The sequence below is a fragment of the Aptenodytes patagonicus genome, chromosome 5 (genome assembly GCF_965638725.1).
Source record: "Aptenodytes patagonicus chromosome 5, bAptPat1.pri.cur, whole genome shotgun sequence".
Taxonomy (NCBI): Eukaryota; Metazoa; Chordata; class Aves; order Sphenisciformes; family Spheniscidae; genus Aptenodytes; species Aptenodytes patagonicus.
In genome coordinates this window covers 72223713-72251085 of record NC_134953.1, presented here as the reverse complement: position 1 = coordinate 72251085, position 27373 = coordinate 72223713, and the positions used below count along the sequence as shown (strand labels likewise).

Sequence of the window (27373 nt, the reverse complement as noted above, 5' to 3'; positions counted from 1 at the left end):
GGTATAAAAACCTTGGTTTGTTTTGTATTTTTCATAGTGGCTTTTTGCAGGGCCTGATATATTTTATTTCTAAATTAAGGTTTTGATTTTTAAATGTAATTTTTACACTTAACCTTAGAAAATGTGCTCTTCTGCAACATCTGAGTGGTACGTGTTAGCTGTAGCTCTGAAAACCATTTCTACATCTATATACTATAATTCCCATGAGAAGAGAGAAGAAAAAACAACACATCAAGAATGAGGTTAAGGGGTGAGTTCTAAGGGCAGCAGACCCCATTGTCAGGGTAGAACAGTAGTCTGGCTGCAGCATCCACAGTTTTAGAAATCTGAAGAGTTCTCCTGAAGATTAAGAAAATAAGGATATGGGGAGCACATAACATGGACAGTTGCAAGAGGAGAAAATGGTGTAGGTTTGCAGCAAGGGCAAGGTCAACATTAGGTTAATTATACTGGTATTTCAGACGTTTCAGAGGCAGATTTAAAAATGAAACAAACAACAGAGAGAAAAAAGGCAGGTTTGGGGTCATGGATGAGTCCAAGATTTTGGCCCTGGGAGCAAATGTAGACCCTTGAGCTCAAAAGTGTGACTCAAATGTGACAAATTCATCTTTCATGTAGGAAGAAAGACTGTTGTTTTTGCAGCACTCGGTAGTTGGAAGTTATGGTGTAGACAAGAACTGATAGCCAAGACAGATAGATGGGCAAAAAAAAAGCATCAGCGGGTGTCTATATATCATTATTGCTCCCACGGCAACAGAGGGAACACAGATTGCTGAATTTCCCACAATGGCCCCAAGTTAACCATTTGAACAGAAAAGGCCATGACTTCCAATTTTGAGGCACTGACCTTGTGACACCATTAAATACTTGATATTAAAGTACCATTGCAGAAGACACTAAAAGAAGGTTCTTGTGTTAGGTGACTTAATGAATGTTATCCTAACACCTGTGTCTTTGAGTAGATGATTAAGAAATCTGAGTCAACCACAAAAAACCCAAACCAAACCAGAACAAAAGAAACACAAAAATGCCCTTCATCAAATGTGCTGAAAATCTAATTCCATGAGATAAAAAAAATCCAAATGTGTATTACACATATAGATCCTTTAACTGTGTAACAATAGAAGAATTGATCTTCAATTTATACAGACTTTATGCTGAAACAAAGAGGAACTGAGAAGATAATAGAAATAAAATATAGAGTTAGCAACTGTACAGAATCTCTTCTTGGTTTTATAGCAGTACATCTCAAGGACAATCATATTAGATAATTTTTCCTTCAATTTAGTAGTCTTTAACTACAGGTAATTGGCTTAGGCAAAAGAGGAAATGAACTGAAACATATTCTTAGATCTGCTATGTACAGATCCGTACGAAATTAAAATATTGGGTACTGGCTTTATATAAGGAAAACCACCATTTGTGAATATATGCATCACATAAACCTAATGTCTTCATATGGTTTCTATATTTTAAAAAGGCCATAATCAAAAATCAAAATATATTTACTGATGTCATAATGCATTTAAAACCCAAACTCATAAATCACTCAAAAAATATTCCTTCTCTGTCTTCATGGGTGAATGGACAAAGAGCTTGGACGAGAGGCAAGCACCCTGCAGTGTGCCCTGGACCCCTTCTCGTCTAGGTCTGGTTGGAATAAACCGTTTCTCTCCCTGCCATGCGTGCCAGCAAGGAACCCAGGAACATGAAGGGGTGCTGGTGGATGCCCAGATCTCCTTCTGATATTAGATGGGATTTGGCCAGCACATGTACCATAACTTAGGATCTTGGAGACTCTCTCATAGTAAAAACGTTATGAAATGTCTTACTGGAGACCTTTGGTGGTTTATTAAAGCAAAGAAAGGATTCCACAAAGCTTTTTCTTCTTTCCCTGTTCTTCCTTAACACTTTCCCCTCAATACAATGGTTTAAAGATTAGCTTTTGCCACATTCATGGGAGCTGCCTGAACTGCGAAAGCTACTTAGAGCCTGCACCTCCATTTTCTCCTCTAACTATTAAAGCTTTGGAGAATTTAAAATGCATCTTCATCTCAGTTAAACCGAATGAAAAGTGACATGCATGAGAATGTATGAAAATGAAAGCTATAAATGTTTTCTAATTACATAGGTGGGTATGTCTCTGCTAAGAGCAGCCCCAAAGCCTCCCTGAGGAACGGACTAGCTTGACGTACAGAGCAAAGCTTCCCAGGATAGCTGCCCTCACAGCCGGAGCTCAGTCCCCAAACACTTGGAACCCGCCTGAGCCTGGCCATGTAATGCCAGAGAGGTGTGCAGGAGACAGATTGGACAGATCTTCACTTGGCTCTGGAGATCACTAATGTATTGGTTCTAAACTGCCTTGTTCTGCTGCGTCTTATGTACTTTTGTACCTAGGAAAAGCTATTTGTATGTTGATCCAGTTGTGTGCACACTACGTGGTTTGCACTGCTGTGCATGGATCAGCTTCACTGAAGCAGGATAGCTACTTTTCACGTGGAGAAGCCATTATTACTACTTTTTTGTAGTAGAAAAAACGGCTGCTAAACATGCATACCAGTTAGTTGAGAGAAGTGAAGTGTTACCTTCACTGCTAAAGCAGCTTATCAACATTCTGTTCCTTGCTGCATGCATCTTCTGCCACGGAGCATTTCTCTTGGTATTTACTCTCCCCTGCAGATGTTAATATGTGGCTATGCCTGTTCATGTAATTTTTAGGGATTTCTGAGGCCTAAAGACCTCTGTTTTTCTCTCCTCTTTTGGCAGTTAGTGTCTTTCCTTTTAGGTAGTTGTTCTAACTTCAAGTGAGCTGAATTGCAATTGTAATGGACTTACCAAGAAACCTGCTAAAAAGAGGTTGGATAATCTCGTCTAACCCGGCATTAGAAACTGTGAAAATAGGACTGTGGAAAAATATTTATGCTTGGTATTGCACATTAACCCCATACATCTCCTCTGGGACCGTGCAGCACACATCACTCTCAACTGCTGGCGCCAAGAAGTTAAAAGGTCTGCGTGTATGTTGTAATCAATTCAGAAGTCAGGTAACACCGAACGGACAGGAACAGGCTTCTGGCTCAGCGTGAATGAACTCAACTTACTTTAGCTATAGAAAGTCAAACTGACTGATGGTATAAAGTAAATAAACAATTCCCCAACTCATTCTCAAACACAGAAAAGCTAAACACTTGTATAAAAAAAAAAAAAAGAAGAAAAGTACAAGCCTGTAAACCAAATAAAGTAATTCTATCTCTCCTCACAGGTGCTGCAAATTTGCCTTGCACCAACGTAACGCTATACTGCTCAGCACAGCGCAGACAACCAACCCCTCTTTGCCTTTCCGCCAAGAGCTAAGTCTAAGATCGAAGATATCGTAACATAGCTATCTGAATGGAAGTATAAAGAGATTAAAAATGAGAAAAAACAAATTCTTACCTTGGGCAGGATCAGGTGGGCCAAACTCCAAAGAGTATCGCAGAATGAAGTTGTTATTCCACACGTACAGCTGGTTGTCTCTGGGGTTGTAATCCACTGCAGCGATGTACTGGTACTGGTTGGGGAAAGGAACGTCCACATGCTCGCCTCTGCTTAACCTGGTGTTGTAGATGTAATCAATGGCGTTCTTGCCGGTTTCGCTCTCGTTGTCCTGATACACCGACCGCACTACGTACAGGACACCACATATCATGAAAGCATTGGATGCTGCCCGTTTGTCGTACGTCGTTTCCCAGGTGGCTTCGAAACGCAGGGTGTAGGGGTTCAGCTGGCTAATTACTATCATCCCATTGTTTTGCTCCGTAGCATAAATTACCCATAAGCCATTTTCATCAACTGCCAAGTCAATATCAGTCTTTCCTCCCCATCGGTATGGAGAGGTGTCATGGTAATTAGCATAATTGATTATGGCCTCTCCACTCTTAATTCTAGTCCTCAAGTCGAATTTTACTATGTTCCTAGTTCTTTCCTTGTTAAAAAAGACAGCGCCATCATACACTACAAATCCAGTACCATCCACTCGATTTGGGAGTTTATATGTTGTCTGCTGGCGTCCGTTTTGGAAGTCCTCTAAAGAAGCATATTCTATCAAAGTATCGGTGCGATACGGAGTCCATGGCATGAAGTATATTTTATCTGCAGCCTGGAGAGGATCTTTGCACCAAGCACCTGCTTTTTGTTCAGCTTCATATAAATACGGTGAGTCCACAATTGCTTTCAACGTCCCCGGGCAAACAAAAACTAACAGTCACAGAGAGAAGTAAGACAAGAATTACGTCAAATTAAGACTGTCTCATAATAAAAAGAAAAAAAAAAAGAAAAAAAAAGGTAGGTAAATCATAATGACTGTGTCAGGAAGAAAAAAAATCAATTTAATTGGCACTAGATTATACCTTATGTTATAATTAATGCAATTATCACCCTTTATCATCCACTTTTCTTAAAGTTACCATGTTCTTGCTGTACCAGTATGGAAAGTGGATGGGAACTGTTTTCACTAGTACAGACCAAGGCTCAATGGCATACACAGACAGCTGAAAATGTAGAGCTACTCTTGCATTTTCGTCTTAGACTTTTAGTGAGTACGCATTAACGCTCCAGAGCTTTTAACTGGTGTGCAGCAGTGCGCTAGGTCATTTCAGTCCAAAAAAAAAAAAATCACATCGACTTGTTTAGAACTTTAAGAAGTGGTGAGGCTGAAAAAGGAGGTGCCTCGATTAAAAATAAAGGAACAAAACAAATCATCAGGTATATAGAGAAAGCAATTAGGAGCAGAGAAAACAAAACACAACCAAAGCAATGAATGAAACAGACCAGGAAACCCTGTAACCATGGCATGCTATGGAGAGGGTTCTGGAAGCCAGGCAAGATGACACTTGATTAACAAGAATTTACCCAAGGGTGAGAGAAAGAGAGGGAAAGAAAGACAAAGAGAAAGGAAGAGAAAAAAGCAAGGGAGTCTTCCCTCCAGCCCAAGTATTTCAGACACTATACCCCGCCACCTACTTCAAGCAGCCAAGTCACTTTATTGCAAACAGTCGACTTCTTTATGAGGTGTACTTATGAGATCCTGCTGATTATCATAATATAAGAGTGTTGTGGGGAGGGGAAGGGAAGAGGTTAACATCCATAAGGCACATAACAAGGAGCTGGGGTTTGGACTGTATACGTTATTTACCTTTTTGCTCCACTTCTATTTTAAGCATCGGAAGAAAAATAAAAAAGTGCAAGGAAAAAAGAAAGAAGATTAACATAAATTGACTATTAATCTAAAGATTAAATTAGTAACAGACGCTAAATATAGGGAGAATAAGAACTGCACTATATTGGATAAAGAGAAACAGACAACAGGAAAACCTAGCAGGAGAGAGATTCTACGGTTACACAAGTGAACATGGATCAATCATTTTAGTAGATTAAGGAGGCAATACAGATATGTTGGCATGTAGTTTCACTTAGTGAACCTGAATAAATAATGAATGACTTTACTAATGCATGCTATACATACTCTTCTTCTCAAAGCATAATGCTATCAAGTTGGTTTTTAAGTGACACAGTAATTTGTCATATATGTGCGAAGGCACATATACATATTAGTCAGATAATTATCAATCCAAAATGCAGTATATTAATTATATAGGTTTGTATGTGTGCTTATTAAACCTTCCCCCATCTTTGCCCCAGACATCCCTCTGCTTTTCTTTCTTGTAAAGAAAGCAGCTTGCATCCTTTAGCTCTCCTTAGGCTTTATTTTATTTTTTTTCCTGAATGTTAATCTTGAGAACTTTTGCCACTTTGCCAGTCTATAACTGCAAAATCAGACTAGAAGGAATAAGCAAAAACATCTAGAAAAAAGAAGCAAAAGCACAGTAAGCAAGAGGAAAAGAGAAGAAAAAAATTAATATTTAGCTCATTCAGATATTCTCCAGCATCATCGATTAAGCCCGAAACAGCAAGCTAGTATGCAAGGACAGTCATACTAAGTGTTTAAAACAAACATCCATCCCATCACCATACATGGAAAACAGAAACCGAACCCGATTAACAAAGTTACATTACTATAGCAATTTTTCCCCAAGGGAGTTTTAAGGAACATATTACAGGAAGACGTATAGCTGAAGTCTGGCTAGTAAATAGCTTTCCAATAATTATTTGCAATAAAATCTATATCATATACTCAGTAGCCTTTGAAGTATGCTCCCTTAGTTTCATAAAATGACCTGGAAAATGACAGATGTACCAATCTGTGTAACAGTAGCTGCTGATACCAAAGAAGTGTATCAAAACTATTTGCACAGCTATTGCATTTTCAGTATTACGGTATTATCCTGAAGAATGTATTTGTATGTTTCATATAAAGTTTTGGATTTTCAGTTTCATTTAACAAAATTACATATGATTATTTTGAGAGAATGGTATTGGCTGAGCCAATCTAGTGTTTCTTCAGGGAACAATTCCAAAACTTTATGGGGGACGGGGAGGGGATTAATATTGTCAAAATGAGCAGTAGTTTTCCTAGCCTTTGTTCATTTATACATCTTTAGGTAAAATAGTTGTTTTTCTGCAATTTGTAATTCTTGAGTTATCCGAGTAAACAGAAGATATATTCTGAGGTGAATTCCTGGGTTTCACAATCAGTGTTGATGGCTTTCAGACGATTCTGTTTGTGAACTTTTACGCATGAGTTTATTCCTTGCCAACGAGCAATATTGATATTGTACCTGCTTAGAATTAGTAATAGGAGAGGGGGAAAAAGATAGGGATAACTAAAATCATTACTGGCATGTCTGCTCTGCGTGCATTGGTGTACAGCTGTACATTTTTCAGAGACAGATGGGCTTATTGAAATAAACAAATGCTGCGAAGTCCAATCAATACAGACAGAGAGAGAATAAAACACTTTAAAACGTTTTCTATTGAATTCCTGAGTCCAAAAGAGGCTTAAAATAAAAATGCACAGATGTACAAAATGGTACTTTTGATGTTCTTCTTCATGAAAGGGCTGACTTCTGTTATTCAGTCAAAGTGTCAACATACATTGTGCAGCATAATTGAGAGAAATGTCAAGTATGGTACTCTCATTTTCTTTGTAATTTAATCAATAACAGTCTTATTTTCAGACAAAGCAATGCCTATCAAATTTGTCTAGAATTTTAGTTTTGTTGGAGATCCAACTGAGTATCTCAATAGTTGGTTTTTGTTTTGTTTTTTACTAAAGAGGATTAGAAAAACATCAACAACAGGTCTACCCTTTGAGATGCAAAAAAAGCAGCTTTTCATTAAGTACTTTCTTATGAGGGCGATGAATACAGAACCCAGAGAAAGCTCAATCAGTATGTATGATCAGCAAAGCAGCTATGTATTTCTGGAGGCCAGCAAGACATAAAGGAGCTCATAAACTGCATTTTGTACAAGGGTGACACCAACTCCAGTGTGTAAGAACCCCCAACTTTTATCACATCACCTGGTATGATTGCTATTTGTAATCTATCATGGACTGCAAGGTGCCACAGTGAGACACAGCAAATCTTGCAGTCTTGCAGTCACTGAAGATGACGTTCAGAAAAAATAAGAACCATAACTGAACTTTGGTTAGAAGTTCTGTGATCATTAAAAACCTCCCTTCCTAGACCCACAAAAGCCTATCCCACCTTCCTAACAAGTCTCTTATGCTGGGACAGCTGCTATTTGCAAACCTAATGATTTCAGTCATTCCGTATGTTTAGATATGGAGCACTGGAACCAGTAAGGGAGAAAAAAATTAGACTTGATAACTGGAGTTTATCAGGCATCAAAAAAAGAGACTTGGAAAAATACCAGGATGGGCTTTGTGGGACAGGGAAGAAAGATGGTCAACAATCAAAATGGCTACTGAAGCACAATGTGGTTTGAAATCAAGCTTCAAAATTGATTTTAGTGACTGGCAACCTTTTTGATGACTGCTGGCAATGACAGGTGATGCATCTTACAGTTCTGGAATTGGGCACAGTGTCATCGCTGTACATGCTGCAGCTGACAAACTCCAAAACTTACAGACTTTGAAAGACAAGAAGTATCCAGAATCCTGAGTTATGATAGACACAGAATTACATTAATTCAAAGGTAGGCCAATGCAATTGACAGTAAACAAAAATAAACATTTTAGAAGTAGAATAACTACACGTTAGAGTACAGGGTAGGCCGCGCTGTGGCACTATACTTCTGAAAACTGGAAAAGAAAAGATTCCTGTAGATAGCAATACCCAATCGGTAGAACATATCCACACTTCTCTTCCTAAAACAGCATAAAAAATTATGTTTGAACATTATTTGCATTACACTTTTTCTCTATGAGCTAGCCTACTGGAACTGGAAACATAACCTCTTGTCATTTGACTGACCTCATGGTTTGGAATCAGATGCACTGCCCTCTTTCTGAGAATTTGGGAATGAAAATAGCGCTAAAGTAAAAGTGATCTTTGTGGAACAAAACTTTGGTTAGATTGGGGTAAGACATCACTCCTCAAAAGTGGCACGAGAAGAACGGTTACAACAAGCCACCGGTAACTACACACAGGAGGAATGGTACTAGGGATCACTGTATGCAGTAGGCTTCCAATCCTACAAATGGTACAGAAAAAAAATCAGCAAGCAACCATTTCACAATGACACAGCAGAAATGAAGAAAAAACAGATGATCTGTGTTTGGCCTTTAACAACAGCGAAGGTTCAATGTGGTGAAGCAGTACAGAGTAGTATTTCAGACTAAGTCGTCTAACTTTTAAAATTGTGCAGTAAACCGTATGGACAGTTTTGACATAGCTTTGCTTATGCCAGAACTCATTTCCTTCCTTTTTGGATATATACTGTCACCACAGTGTTTTTGCATCTCAGACTTGGCCTGTTTCCTGTACCAACAGAAAATGTGACTTTGGTTAAGGATTACTGCAGATCAAGAAATTCACGCTTAATAATAACTTAAGGGAATGATCAGTGCACTGCTCAAATGCCATTGCAAACACAGCTATTTCTCTGGTGAGTTATGGGACGAGGGAGGAGTCACTGCAAAGAATGACCTTACAAGAAAGCAAAACCAGTTAAAAGTGTCGAATCTGCAGAACTTTTATAAACATGCATACATGTCAATGAAAAAAAGCATTAATTATTGCAAGGAAATAAGAAGTATGCCTAAAGCTACTGAATTCTGGCATTAGAAAGAATATTGTACAAAACTGCTGAAGTAGCCGTAACTTCAAATTTTTCTGTCTCCATATGATTTCAGTATTTACTTTGTTTTCGGTGAAAAATTCTGTTTTGGCAGTTGATTCAAGGCACAATTCATATTTTCTCTTTACATTAAAAGTGAACATTTCTTTCTCACTCTTTTCCCCATTGCTTTTAAGAACCAAGTTTGAGTAACTTATTGATGAATTATTCACTCTGAATTTGCGTTCACTTATAATGTGCCCCTGAAGCACAAAGTCCTCTTACAATGTCCCCCAACTGGGGCATTTGCCTCGGAGTGTCAGTGTTGGGTTTTGCTGTGCACCCAAAGTCACCACAACAGCAGGTAGCCTTTCAAGTAGATCATGATTAAAATTGCAGTCAATTCCTGCTTTAGAAGTCTGTGAGCCAAGCCAATTTGTCAGCAACTGGTAGCGGGCAAAAGTACAAATTTCTATCTGGCCTACTGAATAGCTAATTCGAGTTTGTTTTCTGGAAAAACAGTAGCCTTAAAAGCCAAACACTTAAGAACACAGACAGACACTTGGCCAGCATCACACCATGGCTTCCTTCCACACTTCGTGAAGCTAATTGGAGGCCCTAGTCTGCAAGTGCTCTGCATGCATAATGGGTCCGTTGGCCATAAACATATGCTTCTTTTTCATGTAACAGCACTCCAGCTTTAATTGTGAAGGCCAGAGGAAGTGAGCAAGAATAAAAAGATTATACTTACTGTAAGGAACACATTCATACTGAACTTCTAGGTATTTGTATGTTCCAGGACAAGGATCAGGAAACACATCTGACCCAGTAACTACTATACACTGTGTTCGGTTGTTGCACCTGTAATGGGAAAAGAAAGCAAGCTAATTAATTTAAAATCACATTTAATTTGCAAGTTCATACTAAAGTACTATATGCAGTGCTAACTCTCTTCACACTTGGGCAGTCCAATCTGTAAGACAACAAAGTTAATTAATACTAGATCACTCAAAGTCCGTAAATAAGGCTTCAAGACAGTATTTCAGTTCAGGCTTTATACTTTTAAATTTGGAGACTGATGTTATCTCAGATGTCACTTGTTTCCACTGGTACATATAGCTGTCCCAAATATATACTGATTTGATACTACTGTTCAATAAAATCAAAGCAAAATGCAAAGATGATACAAAATGAAAAAATGTGTAATTTTGAATAACGTACAATAACACAAATGAACAATTCCTTCCATCTTTAGAGATATACATACTGCTGAATGGTTTTGCATCTCAGATTTTTGTTGTGATTCAAGGAAATTATTTTGGTTGGAAGAGTTATTGTAGACAAAGAGCATTAGCATTTCCCTTTTAATTATTTTAGGAGCAATTGGTGGACTCTAAACTTCCTCTGTTAGGTTACAGGAAGAGGTAAAGAATGACCGTCTGAGGAAATAAGAAAAACAGTTAAAAAGAAGAATTGCAAGAAAATGAATTAAAATGTATTTTAGAGGAGACTAAATACTGAAACATATTATCTCATTTGCTTAACAATGGAAGCAAATGCATTTTAATACAAAGAACAACTTTATTACAATGCCCCTAACCCCAAGGGTCTACTGAATTTAATGGATTTTTAAGGTTTTTTTATAATAATAATCAAGAGATTTTAGACTACTATTCATTTTTCCAGGAAAAAAAAAAAAAATTAGCTTGGAAGTGGAAAAACAATCACCTAATCCTGAAAAGATGGTCAGAATGTAATACAGAAAAAACAGAAGGAAGTGGAAGAAAAAAAAGAGAAGGTCAAGGAGTTTGGTGACTAAAAGAAAAAGAGCTTGGCTTATCTTCTTAGGGGTTAGTTTTGTTTGTCAGCAAACTGAGTAACAGAAGTCTGAACTTAAGTAATAGTCTAGCCTTTGACTCCAGCTGTACATGAACTTCTCTATTGCCCTACTACTTCCCACACTCCCTGAATACCACATCCCAAGCTAAAATAACCTATCTTGTATCAACGGCTTTCCACAGCTGTACATTGCCAACAGGTATAAGAATAATTCACGCTACCTCATAAAAAGTAGAGCAAGCACATTTGAAGAACTCTGATATAAATCACGTTCCCTTTTATATACTAATCAAACTAGCACAGAGCTGGTCAGGGCATACTGTGCCTCTTGCTGAGCAAACTCAGGAACAACAACTCTTCTGACTTTATTAGTTAATTCTGCTTTTCTTTTTCCTTTTTTTAAGTTACCTGTTTCTAGCCTCATAAGGCTTATAATTGTAGAACTAATTGGAAATAGCCAGGGATTTCTGTATATACACACAACCCTGGATGCAGATAGATGGTGAGGAATTCGCATGTCACCTCTGCGCTGCTTGTGGCAGTGACTTTCCAGAGAGCACAGGCAGGTCCCTGCACAGCCAGCACACAGGTAACGCCGCGCCACTCCCAACAGCACTATTATTCAGTGCAACAGCTCATGTAGTATATTAGGGAGTCTGGAACGAGTATGACACATCCAATGGCTTTCAGACCCATGCTGAAGTGATGAAATGTGCACCCAACGTGCAGAGAAAATCATGGTGCTGAATCTGTAATACTGAAAACATACAATACAGCCACTTTTTTGTACCCACACGAAGGTCAAAGAGCTGCTCTTCTGTGTGTTGTGTAGGAGGAGGTTGTAGAAGCAGGAGAAGGCAATATGGCCCAAAACCTCAAAGGTATCTCTGTTCTAAGCCCCGTAAGGGGTTTTTTATGCCCCACACCTCAGGCCAGACTAACCAGCATGAGAAACCTCAGATGTAAGATTTTATAATTAATTTCTTTAAAAGTCTTTCTGTTTCTTTAGTAAAAACCTTATGCTGAAGCCAAAGTAATTCCTACAAAAAGACTTTGTGTAGTGCATCATTCAGTATAATGATTTCCACAGCTTTGAGTTGTATGAAAATTTCATTTTACACTTGAATGAGCAGCAATTAAGAGAGAAATATTGATTTGTTACAAAATAAAACGGATACATATTGGGAGAAACTGCTTGAGAATGAAACTGATGAAGGTCATATGTAGCTGTGGGAAAAAAAGTTTTACTAGCAGTATTTGTAAATCTTCTGAAAAAGATGGACTCTTGTCTCCCTATGAAAAGTTGTTTTCTTCTCTTTCATTTTCCCCCAGTGAAAGACTCATAATGTTGCCATCAGTCAGGAAACCGAGAGGAACTTCATGCTAGCTTGTACCAAAAGGATGTATAATAATAATTCAGAAGAAAATGCAGTATTTTTTTCTTTGTGCAGTAAGTGCCAGCGTCAAACTTCAGGCATTGAGTGGCATTTAGAGGAAGTTGTTGGCATTCTAAAAACTTTTGACTATATCTTTATGCAAGGCTTCACCTGCTGAGCATATGGTCACCTTTTTCTCACCTTTGGCCAAAATGAAGGAGACCCCAATTCCAAACCAATGAGCTATGCCCACTGCTGCAGTACACAGCAGTGCTACAAAGCACACCACCACCACCTCCCCAAGAAGTGCAATTACTTGGATAACTGAATGAATAGAAGTATTTGCTTTAAGTTGTAGCTTTTTACATTCACATCACTGATTTTGCTGCATTGCTGGCTGCATTTTATAAAACATGAGTAATTTTCATATAAGGTTCTGATTTTCATGCACTTCCAAGATTTCAAATTAAAGACACTTGATTAAGATATTCACATGTGAAAAAATGGAAATTTCAGGTAACTATTTGTTACATAGTTAGTGGTCAAATTCCAATTCCAGTGAAACCTTCACAAAAACCCGACAGCAACTACAGCAGCTGTCAATCCAATTCATGGGTTACAGAGAAGAGATGAAGAGTAAGTGGACTTCGTAGAGGTAGTTCTGAGACAAGCAATTCAGGGAATTTACACTTCTGTGATTTATACTCTGCATAAACGAAAGTCTTCTGTCTGCTGCACTGTTGGTTTTTTTCCCCTGTAGAACCAGGGATACTAACTTCTCTATTAGTTATTGGCCTACAGTTCTGCTGCTGTCTGCAAAGACCATTTTACAAACTGATAAACGTTTCAGTTGAGCTTCTTTAAGACAAGAAACACTGAATTCTGTCTGGTATTTTGGACAAAAGATATTCCACTCTCCATAAAATAGCACTAAACAGCAGATTATCCTACACGGCTACAGATTGTCAAAGCTACTGCATCACTGCCATAGCAGAGCTTCATCATTTTGAGAAACCTTTACACGTAGAAACACTATGCCCAATGAAGAGGATATTACACTGTTACACCTTCAACTCAATCCCGTGACCCATTTTCATTCCTTTTTGTAATGGGCAAGCCCTTTCTGAGTGCGGCCACTTCATGGGATTCTCCAAAAGAAGACTATAGTGGAAATAAAGTTCCTGGTGATTTGCAAAATCGGCCTAGACATCATCGGGGGGGGGGGGCAAATCCAAACCCCAAAAACCTTAACTGGCAAATAACTTGGGAGTCCCTCATTCATTTTAACCAACGTTATTTTTTCTACACAATACACTGTTAGTTCGGTCCATCTATTCAAACTCTTTTAGAATTATTCCAGCTGAAGGCATGATACAAACCAGCTCTAATTTCTGCAAATTAAGAAGTCAAATCACAAATACTTTAGTGTTTCAGGGTCTGTAATCTAGTGTTTAAGTTTTCTATAGGTTTTAAGTACCATTTAAGTGTTCTGTAATCTAGTTAACTGCATACTTCCCTAGCATATGTTAAAATACTCAAATTCTCAGGTTTTTATGTACAATCTTAAAATTCGTATGATCTCACACCGAGGAATGTCTTCACGCCTAAGACATTCACAATATTCACAAAGATTTATGATACAATGACTTTGTCATTTACAAGGAAATAAAGCAGATCTGCAAAGAACTCTATACAAACTCAATAACAGTTGATTTAGGAAAGGTAATATATGAATTAAATTTGAAACCCTAGTTAGGAAAAGACTAACTGTAGCACTGAAGGAATGATAACTCAGGTTCCTGTGCTAGCAGCAGCAGGAGTTTTGCAAGGGGAAATGTAGGAAGTATCACTATTCTCATGAATGCAAGGAGCAATTGTGTACTCTAACACTCGTTTCTTCAGTATTTTAGTATGAATGAAGAAAGGTTACATTTTCATAATGCAGATGCATCACTTAGAGTAATCTGAAAATCAAATGGAGTGTTTAATTAACAGTTACAGTACAATGTCTGAACTCCTTTCACCTCAGGAAGAAGACTGTGCAAATGAGGAATGGCCCTTTCACATTTCAGATGAATACAGAGAAAAAGGAAAGTAAAGCAGCTTCAGCAGGGCTGTTAGCAAGTATCTTCTGCTCACGATGTAGCCATGTCCGTGCTGCATCCATCTCCTTCTGTGCTCAGCTTTAAGGACAGCTGTACTTTCCATGATAATTTGTTTGCATTTCAACTCTAATCTTGACTTCTACAATTCCCAACAAATTGCTTTTGCTCTTTTTTTATTATTTTATGCTCATTATTGCACTTTTCCACGTGCAATGTATGGAGATGAGATTCCATGTGCAATCTATTGTGTGAGGTGTTTTAATCAATAATCTTGTTCTGCTGATTAAGCAGGGGCTTCTGTTTTGGCAAGATAACATTAGTTTCTCCTGTCATGCTCCAAAAGCTATTGGGAATCTTCAGCAGATCATTAGATATGCTACAAGAAAGCTTTGGTACGTTCTCTTTTCTTTCTTAAATTACTTCTTCACTGTCCTATCATTCCCCGTCACCGCTGGCACTGCATTATTATTACAGCTCCCCTGAAACTTGCACTAGAGCTATGTCTCCAGGCCATAGGATGCCATTTTCAATTGAAGCTTCTGCTTGAAAATATAAATTAAGAAAATTTCATTATCTCCTGCCAAGGGCCATTATTCACCACTGTTCTAAGGAAGATTAAAAATGCAAGATCTATGGACTTGAACAAATACTCCAGCATTAAAATGAAAAACACAGTGTATCATGACTGGACCAGAAAGTGAAGTACTGGAATCTGAGAAGCAGATTCTGGAAAGACATTAGCATTACATGGATCGAACAGATTGACTGAGGGAAGAGGTCATCTTTATGGGTAAGTCACATCAGTCACACAAAGATACACACAGTACCTTTTGAAGTGGTTTGCAAAGTTAAGGTATTGTCGCAGTTTAACCCCAGCCGGCAACTAAGCACCACGCAGCCGCTCGCTCACTCCCCTCCACTGGGATGGGGGAGAGAATCGGAAGGGTAAAAGTGAGAAAACTCGTGGGTTGAGATCAAGACAGTTTAATAGGTAAAGCAAAAGCTGCGTGCACAAGCAAAGCAAAACAAGGAATTCATTCACCACTTCCCATCGGCAGGCAGGTGTTCAGCCATCTCCAGGAAAGCAGGGCTCCATCACGCCTAATGGTGACTTGGGAAGACAAACGCCATCACTCCAAACGTCCCCCCCTTCCTTCCTCTTCCCCCAGATTTATATGCTGAGCATGACGCCATATGGTGTGGGATATCCCTTTGGTCAGTTGGGGTCAGCTGTCCCGGCTGTGTCCCCTCCCAACTCCTTGTGCACCCCCAGCCTCCTCGCTGGTGGGGTGGGGTGAGAGGCAGAAAAGGCCTTGACTCTGTGTCAGCACTGCTCAGCAGGAACGAAAACATCCCTGTGTTATCAACACTGTTTCCAGCACAAATCCAAAACGCAGCCCCATGCTAGCTACTGTGGAAAAAATTAACTCTATCCCAGCCAAAACCAGCACAGGTATGTAAGAAATTATGTCCACATTACAATTTACCCTTCAAATTTGTTTTGCATAAATAACTTTGACAAAGATAGTAACATAAAAGAAACATCAATGTTATTTGGAAAAGGATACGAGCTAATGTCTAGCCAGAAATGGGCTATCAAAATAATTTTGCGTATTCCTAATGCTTTATTTCTGTGAATGCCGTGTTTCATTAAGTAAGGTAAAACTGGCAAACACAGAAAACAGTCATGCGCACTTCACTTTAAAAAGAAAAAAAAAAGATACAGTATAAAGCCACATTTAATAAATAAAATTCATTTTTAATAAAATTGTCAATACATTAAAAAAATCTATCTTGGTATGTTTTGAAACTTTTAAGTCAGATCTGACAATATTTCTCTTTCAGCATATTGATTAAATACTTAAAAGCTAGCATGATGACATGTTCCTGCATATCGCCTGCAGCAACCTGCTTAAACACCACTTGAAGCATGTAAACTCTGAGTTGTAGCACCACATACTCCATATGGTCGTCTTGTTCCTTATTCACCCTGGGTGAGCTGCAGTCTGAGTAAGAAGAGATGAGAATGTGGGATGACTACACGTCATGTATTGACTTTTAACAACAGCGTATTTTAAATTGAAAAATTCCTGAACCTTTTTACCCAGAGTAAATGGCTGTCTTTACATATGTATTCCTAATGGTCTACAACTGCCACGTGAGATGTGCTTCTGCTTTTGTATGCATATTCACTAGACCTCCACTCCTGTTATTAAACTCAAAGTTACATATGTATGAAGATGTCAGATATTACTTAAATGCTATGTTTTATTAATTTGGCCTTAGAAAGTATGTACAAAACTTACATATAAAATAGCCAGAGAACAGAGATTTTATTTTACGGGTGTATAGATACATACGTATGCACACGCACATACCACAGTAGATAGAATTTAAATACATTCCTTTAAATAATTTTGAGTTTCAAATTCACCTCACAAGAAATACATTATTACATACTGAAACCTAATGAGTCAGCAAATTGGGCCTAATCAAAGACTGAAAAAAAGACCTGCTACAAAACCCTAGCCTTGCTATAAAGCCCTGCTTTGAAGCAGCATTGGCCAGCCATCACTGCAATATCCGTAGCGCTCCAGCAACCGCAGTAACACAACCCTACCCACGCAGAAAGAGTGAGCACACACATCCCTGCAGAGCCATGCCTCCTTGAAGACAGACATGTAATCTTGCAACTGGCTTTTAAAAAAACCAGGATGCCACACTGGCAATTTTGCTTACTCACGTATAAAATTTTCTAAAAGTTATTTTCAAGTTAGAATCCCTAAAACTATTATGGGGGAACGAGCATGCAAACAAAAATAGCACCAATTTTACCTAGCTCAAAGGGAAAACAAATTTAGTGTGCTGTGGTGGTAGTTTTCATAATCTAAGAAAAAAATGGGAGATACATGAGCGTGTATGAAAGCAGAATTTGGCCACAAGAATTGTGTCTAAACATCGTAGATCTTCCTGTGACTGCTAAAGCATTAAGGCACGCTAGAAATTGGTTTGAAAATTCACAAGCCATCCTTGGGATTTTCTATGCACTTGGCAACATGACCACTACAGCAATAAACCTGGTGGCTTCAGAGGAAAAATATCGGGGGGGGGGGACTGAGAAAATTGTTTCTACTTTCTTTTTAAATATAATATTGATGATTTGTTGAATCTTCCTAATTACTGAGTAAACATGACATAAGGAAGCTACATAGTGTATAATTAATATTGTAGAAGAAGGTGCACGATAGCATTGTTTCCGTTTGCCCAATAAATACGCAATAACATTTAATTGTGTTTTCTTTATACAATGTAATCTTGTGGGAGTCTGAGGGTACGCATTAAGGATGAAAACTCCAAATAGACTATAAAACACAACAGAAAATACGCAACTCCCACAGGCCCTTTCTTAGGATTACCCAGTTTGATTCACTATCAATGAATGTGTGTCAGACTTGTATGGCAAAGTAATTTAACAGAGTATTTCTTGCTTTCAACCTCTTACAATTTTTATATATTTAATTATGACCCATTTGCCTTTTAGTATTCACATTCTCTAAGTTCAAAGCAGTCACTGTTAAAAAGACGAATCTTCTCACTTACTCACATCTAAGCTGAGATATTTTTTTCTTGTTAGAATTCATTCTTTTTCAGTACTTTGTTTACTGGTGTAAACACTACTGTTATGGGGTTATTATTAACCTGAAACTGAAGCATCAGATAAAATAGGGAGGGGAAAAAAAAGAAAAAGGAAAAGGAAATGTAGATTCCAGTGGGATACGTAACTCCTGCCTTCTCTCGGTAATTTTTTAAGTGCTTTTATAATCCCATCTTTCTATCTCCACTACTTTCTACCATGTATGTGGAAGGCCTACTAGAACTATCAGAGCCTGTGAGGAGCTGACCGTAAAGCAAGGACAGGAAAACTAGATATCAAAAGATGCAATAAGGTGTGCAAAGTAAACGGAACAATCTCCTGGTGAGGTTTGCATAGGTGCAAGCCAAACCCAAACCTTGTCACAGTATGAAGCAGAAGAAACCTGCTTTTTAGGGAAAATGTTTCTAATGTGACCCCACCTGAAGAAGAAGAAATGAAAATAAAGTCATATTCATAATCTTGTCATATTATTTATGTGCGTGCATATTTGCAAGCAAAATGCAGCATGGGATTACAGGCAGTGTATGTCTTAGTACACCAACTAAGCCAAGCAGATCCGCACTGCTGAAAAGTAATCAGTTCAAAAGATCCAATTAAATGTTTCATCATTCAGACAAAACAAATAGCCTGCAGCTGTGCTTATTTACTAATGAAAACTTTAGCAGTGCAGCATTGTAATATCTGAGCAATTTACACAGATTATTCACACTGAGTGTGTGTGAGTGCAGCATCACGCCTTGTGGGTTGAGCAGGTTTCAGGGGAGAAACATAGGGTTGGGTAATAATACCAGAGCTTTACGAAGGGGCATTTATTTCTGAGACACAGAGCTGGAGCAGAGCATATAGAAAATCCAAGTGAAAATCCTGAAGCACAGTGTCTGATCCTTAGGCATAACGCTGCAACAGACTTGCAGGAGAAGAGACTCCCAGGTAGAGAGCATAGGATGACAGCCAAAACCCTTTAAAACTCTTTTTTGCAGCACTGTCGATCTTTTTTATCCATGGCTTGGCATGCAGCATATTCATAACGTAGTTAAAAGTTATGTAACAAGACAGCTTCTGAGTCATTATTAAATGAGTAACTTGAAGAATTACAATATTGAAAATGTGTAGCTTTATCCATCACGTTAATTTGCACAGATCTTAAATACATTTTAAAAAATCACCCACTTTAATTACTAAAATAAGGTATTTCAAGTGACAGGTATGATTTGTTACTGCAACTTTTGAAATGTAGAAGCCTTGGTACACTTTTAATGTTCACCCTTCGACTGGACCTCCAGGTCAGTTCAATGCAAATTCAGCTTGACTCACTATGGGTCTCCTGAGTTTAAAACAGCTCTTCTGTTTGCAGAAATGCATATTCAACATAAATGTATCTTAGCTCTAACATGAAAGTAAGACTTATTAATTTACAGAATTGACAACCGAGGCAACATGATTTCATAGGGTCCTTTGGTTTCCCTCTACAATGGACAGGATGAGGACAATTTCAAATGGGGGGGTGTGGTAGGGGCAACCCTAACTGAACTTTAACACATGCATTCCCCTTGAATAATTAAAAATATTATAGCCTGTATCAATTAGGAGCAATTATTTATAAAAATGTTCACCTATTGCAGTTTGCATATTGAAAAATGATCACATTTTTAACAAGGGAAATGGGAAATCGCTATGGGATGCCCTACTTAGATTAAATTAGCAAGAAACTTGTTATCAGACCATATAAAAGGTACACCATAATAAGACGTGACCTTGCAGAACCTTGGAGCCAATCTGTGATTTTTTCCCCCTGTAACCCTTCCTAATTATCTGCAAAGTTACAGACCCTTTTGTGGCAGGTTATTTTTCTGTGAATAGTGAGGGGTTTTGGGCTTTTAAATATTTAATTAGTCTTCTGATATGAGAATTGTTGCACATGCCAACTGCTTCGATTTTCAAACTGTGTTCATCCTAATTATGTCCAGATTTAGATTGGTCATCCCAAACCTCTCACTCTTGTAATTATTTACTCCTTAAAGATCATTCAGCGGAGAAATATTTTTCACCCTTATGGCTCTTTCTTTCCACAAATGGCTTTTCTGGTCCGTTAATTACCCACTCAGAGGATTAGAGTTTGTAATAATGCAAGAGATCCTGCATGTAAGATGAGTTTTACAGGGTGAAAAAGAATAAATTGTTTTTTGTAAACTTGCCTTGGGGAATATCCCCTTCTTGGGTTATAATTTTCATCAACAGGGGCCATGTGCCCACCGCTGCACATCCACCAATTCCACAGGGCTACGGAGTGACTCATTTCTATGGCTCAACAGAACTCAAAGCAAAATGCTGAGCAAGAGGCCAAAAGACAACTTGGTTATTTTATGAGATTTATTAAAGCGCAATCTGCTAGCAAGATGGTACGGTCCTTTTACTCATCATTTTTAATGTGGATTTCATGGCTTTAAAGTTATATATATTTAACCAATAACTAATAATAAAATTACAACTTTTCGTATTTCATCTGCTGATTTTTTCCAGAAGTGCTGTCCCTTGGGAGGCCTTTAGTCAACTCTGTAACAGTGGTGTCATTTCCTATTAAAATGTGTCTGAGGGTACTCACTACAAATACTTTCTTTTCTTCTGAGAGGAATGCCTGTCACAAAAGCACTGTTATTCATTACCCACAGTGATGTCTGGATCTAATTATCATCTGAAAAGCTTGCAGGGCTTCCAGGTATAGGACTTCCCTTGCAAAAGTATCCTTCTGCTCTAACTTGGAAAGCACAATCCCACTTTCTTCTTTGCGATTTGAAGTTAAGGGATTAAGTTACTGATCTGAGCTGTGCACTTTCTGATTCCTGGAACTCCCAGTTTTAAGCCCAACAACGTTTAGGGGGCTGCTTCCGTTTGCTTGTTTTTCCACTGCAAAAACCCTACGTATTCTGCGGCTGGTATTTATGCAAGTCAAGCAGATTCAACCTCTGTAAAAAACTCATCAGAAAATTCACTGGCTTGACTCTGTCAATGCACAGATAATCTTTAACTGTGTCAAAAATATTCATGATCTAATCCTTTTATCAAACTGTCTACCACTGAAGGAGTCTCATGTGCCTGCACAATTAAAAACCCCATGTTAGCCATACATAATACTGTATTACATTTGATGCAAATCCTTTTCTATTGAAATAAGCACTGGGCTGACAGCAGGAAGTGACCGATAAGAAAGCAACAAGGCATTGCTGATGGCATGCATGATAACTGAGCACTCACTCATATGTGTTCTGTCTACAGCACGTTACCCAAAGTGCTCCTGTTTTAAATGCGACTCCAGGAGGTGTTCTTTTGCCGTATCTCTGTCACAAAGGCAGCAAAATTATCTAAGCAAGCTGAATATACAAAGTAAATAATGTTTTTCATACCCACCAGTGATGCTGGCACTAGACTAATATACTGAAGGCAGTATCAGTGCTACTACACCTTCGATGAGAAAACACCTACAGCTTCACAAGTGTAATAGTATAGTTGAGTTCAATGCTGTTAAGAAATTCAGTAAACAAGGAAAGGTTATGGGTTCAGAACGGTCACGTTATTGTGACGCTTACAACTCAGCTTAAATTAATGTATTAAACAGACAGAGGAAAAGAAGCGCAAAATCTGAGTGACGGTGAAACAACAATTTTACAGTGCTGGAAAAATGTGTGTATTAAAAACATTTCAAAATTGCTCCATCATATAGATATATATCACAAGAAGCAAGATATCTGAGAAGCAATGAACAGTAAGGTTAAAGATCACAGATTACTAGGAGCATAGATGCCTTTGCAAATAAAACGACAAAATATGTATCTTGCCAGGTGAAACGTTATACAGCTCGGTGTCATTAAGAAGTAGAAACACTTCTTCCTGTAAAGTGTTCGAGCTATATGACTTTGGTCAGGGTAGCTTGCTCAATGAAATGATTCTACTAGCATTTCTTTTAAAAATGTTACAGGACCTGTTTTGCGTGTGTTCATGTGTGTGTGCGCGTGCGCACTAGAAGAAACGGAAATTCAAAGATTCTGATAGCTAGTGTATTAAAGTGAAAACTTGAAAAAAAATACAGCTTTCAATAGTAAATCTGTAGTAACGATTCTGCACTGCAAGAATATTATAAAGCAGGTTTGACATGGAAAAATTCTATGTGATAAGAACCTTTCCTCCCCATTGATGTGTCTACAGCGGGCTAAAAATATACTGAATACCGAGTATTTGGTCTATGTAACACTCTTAAGACTGCATTAACTTCATTGCAGTAACTTGTTTTATAGGCTCAGTTCATCATGACCTATAAAATGTTAGGCTGAAGCGCTTTAAATATCTGCGAACACCATGTGCAAGCCTGGGAGTACAAGGCACTGTGCTGTGAAGCGGCAAAGACAGTACTCTTCTGAGAAAGTAGCACACACTCTTATGTCACCGATATAAACAGGGTAAGCATGCTAAATAATGTATGAAACAGGCGGCCAATCTATATAAAACAGGAATTCTAGTTGAATTCTTTGTTTCATTTTATTGAAAAAAACATAGAAGTTGACTATCATACTAAATTAAAGAACATACATGCAAACTCCTTTCATTCACAGTTATTATATGAAAGAAAAAAATAAAGACCAATTTCATTTGTGGCCACAGCATTTTTGCTAATTATTGTTCTGCAATATGTAGAAAATAAAATGCAAAGCAGGGAATTATCTATGTTTTTCAGTAATGACGGCCCATTTATTAAGCAATTAGATTGCAATTTTATTATTAGAGAGGAAAAAAAGAAATGCTGTAAAATACTGTTATTGCTTGTATCTTTGATCCTTAAACTTTTCCATTTCAGCAACCTCATTAATGTCAAAATGCCACAAATACAGCCACCCCTTTTTAGACTGTATAGCCTGGGCACAGGCAGAATCTATGGGATTCAATAAAGAAGTTTTTTCTTGTTGAATTCAACTAAAAAGCTTAATTGAGCCACAGAGGTCAGAAGGTTCTTTTTATTATAAGTAGGAGATTATTCTGTGGCAGAAGGAAATTTCCAGAATGAGAGATCCACTCATTTCTCTATACTACTCTGTAGCTACTTTTTAATTTTTAAACCCATGTTACTCTTCTATTCCTTTCCTCTGAATTAAACAGCTTCACTGTAATAATCTTCAAATTCTAATTCCTTTGTGTTACTACTGAAAACTTTTTACTTTCATCGCTACTGCTGACTTTATAACACTAAAAAATACTCATAATTTACTTACATATATTTAATTCATAATAATCTGTCCTAATTTACGATCTATACCCTGCTCTGCCCATCTTCATGTACCTTTTCCATGTCAGTTCTGTTTACTAAGTGATATTCAACGGATTTCCTATAATGCAATGAACCTTAACAGGCAGCTTTTAATTGCCTCGCGTAGGAAACCACATCACTATTAATTCCACAGCAACAGTATAAAATAAAACTATTGCTTCTCAGACTCTAGAGCAATTAGACCTCTCGGCTATTTGGCTAACTCTGCTTCATGATACCCAGTGCAGTTAATTATATTTTTTGATGTTAATAGTCTCTGTCAGTTTCAAGCATAACTCCTCTTTGATGAATATTTAAATTATATTTGAATAAAAAAATAATCTTGGTTACATTTCATATTCAGCAGTCATCACAGCTTAATAAAGGTCTCCTCAGCAAGGGTTGAGATAAATGGCTATATGAACACACGTATAAAGTCCTAAATCAACTTATCAGACAATGTAGCTGTTTTGGCTAAGTATTATAGAGGATATATTGGGGTGGGAGGAATTAATAGGCTTCAATTATTACAGTATTATTCTATACGAACTAAATTTGGCACAGTAATATATAAGTAAATCAGATTTTTTTAATAATAAAGTTCTGAGTGCAACTAAACCAGGAACTTATCTTGGCTAGACTAGAAACTCAAAAACTATATAAATTCATACAAATTCGTCTAAGAGAACGCAACATTCAACTGAAAGATGTTGAAGGTTAAGCAATGTTGTCTCAGTCAAGTTCTCAGAAACACTGGTAAGTTGCCAAGAGAGGTAACTATGTACCCAAAACATATAGTATGTGATTAACTGTAGGCTAAACAATACGCATATCTCATAGAGCCCATTTCAAAAATCAGAACACCCCCCCCCCCTAGAAAATCACAGGCTGAAACATGTATTTTATACGATGCTCAAATATACAAGAAAGTGTATAATACTTAAAAATTTATATATACGTATGTATAGTTATTTATATTTATTTTCACCCATGAACAGCAAGGAAAGACTCATGAATGTGTATATACCATCCTGCCAGATAAGATATACAGACTTAAGAAGAATTTGATGGTGTTTTTGCCGATAATAAAGGAAAGAAAACAACTTAAATATAAGATATGAAAACACTAAATAAAATATCAAGCTACACCCTGGTAAAATAATGAATCCAATCTTTTTTGAAGTAAACTACATCTAAATTTTAAATGTCATTAGTTGGTATCAATGATGCTTTTGTTGTTTCCTTTGTAGCTTGTCCAATGCCATGATTACAGCAACGCACGAATGTGTTATGTGCTTGCGTATCTGTAATATAATTTCTTCTGCAGAAAATAATAATAGAACACACCACAAAAAGATGATCAAGTACCACTGACAGCTATTTCACCTTACCTGACTGCTCAGAACCTTGTAATATGAGGATAAGTAATGCCACGATGGAACAACCCCATTAATAAAACCCCCTATTTTTAATGAGTAAACTAGACCTCCTACTTTCATATTAAGAATTAATGATAGTGAAAATGCACATTGCCAGATAAGGTTCTTCTCAGTCATGGGTGTTACTGTTTTTTTCTGAAATAAAGCCAAGGACTACGGTAAGCTTCATAAATATTCTAGGCTCTGTGATTACGCCTAGTTCATGAAAATAGGCTATGTGTATTTCTGCTTTTTTCTTTACATTTGAGTCATAACTAAGTCTTGTGACTAACACATAGAAAACAAAACAAAAATCAATCGAGCCATGGCCTGGTATTGTGAAAAGCTTAGTTTAAAAATAAAGAGCATTTTAAGCTTCTGCTACATCAAAATAATCACGGGAGTGACTGCCGTACTAAGACCTACGTCTGTTTCAGATGAGTAGCAGCCTTCATTTTTAAAGGATGCTTAAAAAAAGGTATCGAATGTTGACAATCTTGTATGGTACATGTTTTGTGAAGCAGTTGTCAGCAAGCTGTAACAGAAACTGCTGGCATGCCAAAGCAAAAGAAGGACCTCGTACATGAGGTAAGCATCGGTACCACAGCAACTCCGATGTGCATAAATCCTGGGAACGTACCTTATCCACATCAGCCTGTGCTATCCTATCATCGACACCGGTACTTCCCTGACACGAAAAGGACAGATACACAAGCTTTTAATGACCAGAAAGTAGAAAAAGGCAAGGTGTATCTCTTGTTCTGAGACACTTTTCACTACATAATCTCTTTGGCAAAGGGAGGCAATCTTCGTCTGCAGAAGGGAAAAAGCAAGGATAGCAGCAGGGGTCAGCAGAGCCCTTGTCTAAGCCCGGCAGACCCCCAAAGTAAAGTGCGCCATTACCACAATCACAGTCATTTGTGAATGGCAGAGGATAAAATCCTGCCTGTGAAAACTGTTTTAAGTCACATTACGAAATGCAAATCTGAAGCGTGCTACAGTTTAAACACGGAATCAACCGTGGGGCCCTGTCTGAGGAAGCTATTTTTGAGGCACTAAAATGCTTCTTTGTGGAAGTCTTGTAAAGGCTTGAATTCAGCTCTGCAGTGACCCCACAGCAGGTTTTGCCTTCTACCAGCAAAGACACCCTGCACGAGGTTTGCTTTTGGCTAGACCTTTTCACTCTGATGAGTGAGATTAATCAGTTATAGGAGATTTACCCACTATCCATCCAAGCCTGGAGTCCAGTGGAAGATTTTCTTTATTCACTCACATTATGGAACAGACCAAACTTGTTTTCACTTGAAAGGACACTAATATGATATGGCAATGTTTCCTCTGCAGACCTGACAAGCAGAAACAAGACGGAGGGCTTGAGAGATGTGTCTTCTTCAGAAAAGAACTCATTTTGTTTTCTTTCAAAAATGTCTCACTCTTACTTAAATATAGGATTTTTCAAAATGACGTATTTGTTGGACATGTAAATAGGTGGAAAAGAATGAACATCTCCATTCTTCCACTCTCCCGTTGGGAAGGATTAAGAAAAAATAAAGTCTCAGGAGAAGGAATGGATACGCTGCTTCCTTCAGCTTTCCCTTGATCACTCTGTGGGGCAGGAGGCACTTCGCTTACATTTGGAAGACCCTTCATTTAAGCGCAGCTGTCTTGCAGACAGATGATGGACGGAACAGGTTAAGAGTATTACCAAAAGTTCACGGTAACAAAAACCCAAGCATGAACTCTTCACTGGTGTCATGACGGACATGGTAATTGAAGGTACATGTGTTGCGTGTGCTATAGATAGGACGGGATACGTGCAACAGAAAAAACACTTGCTGCTGAAGAGGATTTATTCCGCTTTTAATCCTTTAACTCTTCTGCAGCAATACTTTAAAAAGGAAGGGTATTTAAAAAAATTACAGTTCCCTAAGTTCATCTATTATATCTAACATATTTTTATATTTATGCTTATGTATTATAATGAGGTTTGCTTTGTTTGTGCATATTTAAAAAGCAAAATGATACTGATTAGATATGTTTAGTGAAGATCACATACAGCTACAATTATAGTATAAATTGTAGATGAAAACAGAATTTCAAGGCCATTTCAGTGCAGGATTGATGTAACCTCCTTTCTGTTGCAGATCAAAAATAAACTGAATATACCAACTGTGAGATTATATTTTTAAATGTGGATGTTTGCATGGTCTGCAAAGTCTGTATTTTTAAACATTTTGTATTTTTCCTCTTTTTAATGTTCAAAACTATGCTCTCAGATTCAGAACACAGATCAGAAGTTCCTATTTAAAAATTCAAGGTATTTTAGCCTTTATTAGGAAGGAAACAATGTTTTATTTCTGAAGTTAACATTAATTTGACTGTCAACATTAAATGCTTGGATTTTGCGTCTAAGTAAATGATTCCATAGATTCAGAGTTAATAGGCTGTATTTTCTTTAAATACAAAATGTTAATTTTCTATAAGCCCCGCCAATAGCTATAACTGTA

At 37.7% G+C, this 27373-nt stretch overlaps 1 protein-coding gene across 36 annotated transcripts in view; it reads right to left on the bottom strand.

Moving 5' to 3' along the window:
• Positions 1 to 27373, bottom strand: part of ADGRL2 (adhesion G protein-coupled receptor L2) — a 166308-nt gene that overhangs the window by 44388 nt on the left and 94547 nt on the right. For 28 of the 36 annotated variants that reach the window (XM_076340463.1, XM_076340462.1, XM_076340465.1 and 25 more), the window contains exons 4-6: positions 9932 to 10041; positions 5174 to 5188; positions 3436 to 4236 (exon numbers count right to left, since the gene is read on the bottom strand). In XM_076340463.1, coding sequence (XP_076196578.1) covers positions 3436 to 4236; positions 5174 to 5188; positions 9932 to 10041 — 926 coding nt within the window. The remainder of the gene's footprint in view (positions 1 to 3435; positions 4237 to 5173; positions 5189 to 9931; positions 10042 to 27373) is intronic. The other 8 variants (XM_076340464.1, XM_076340470.1, XM_076340472.1 and 5 more) reach the window with 1 other exon arrangement.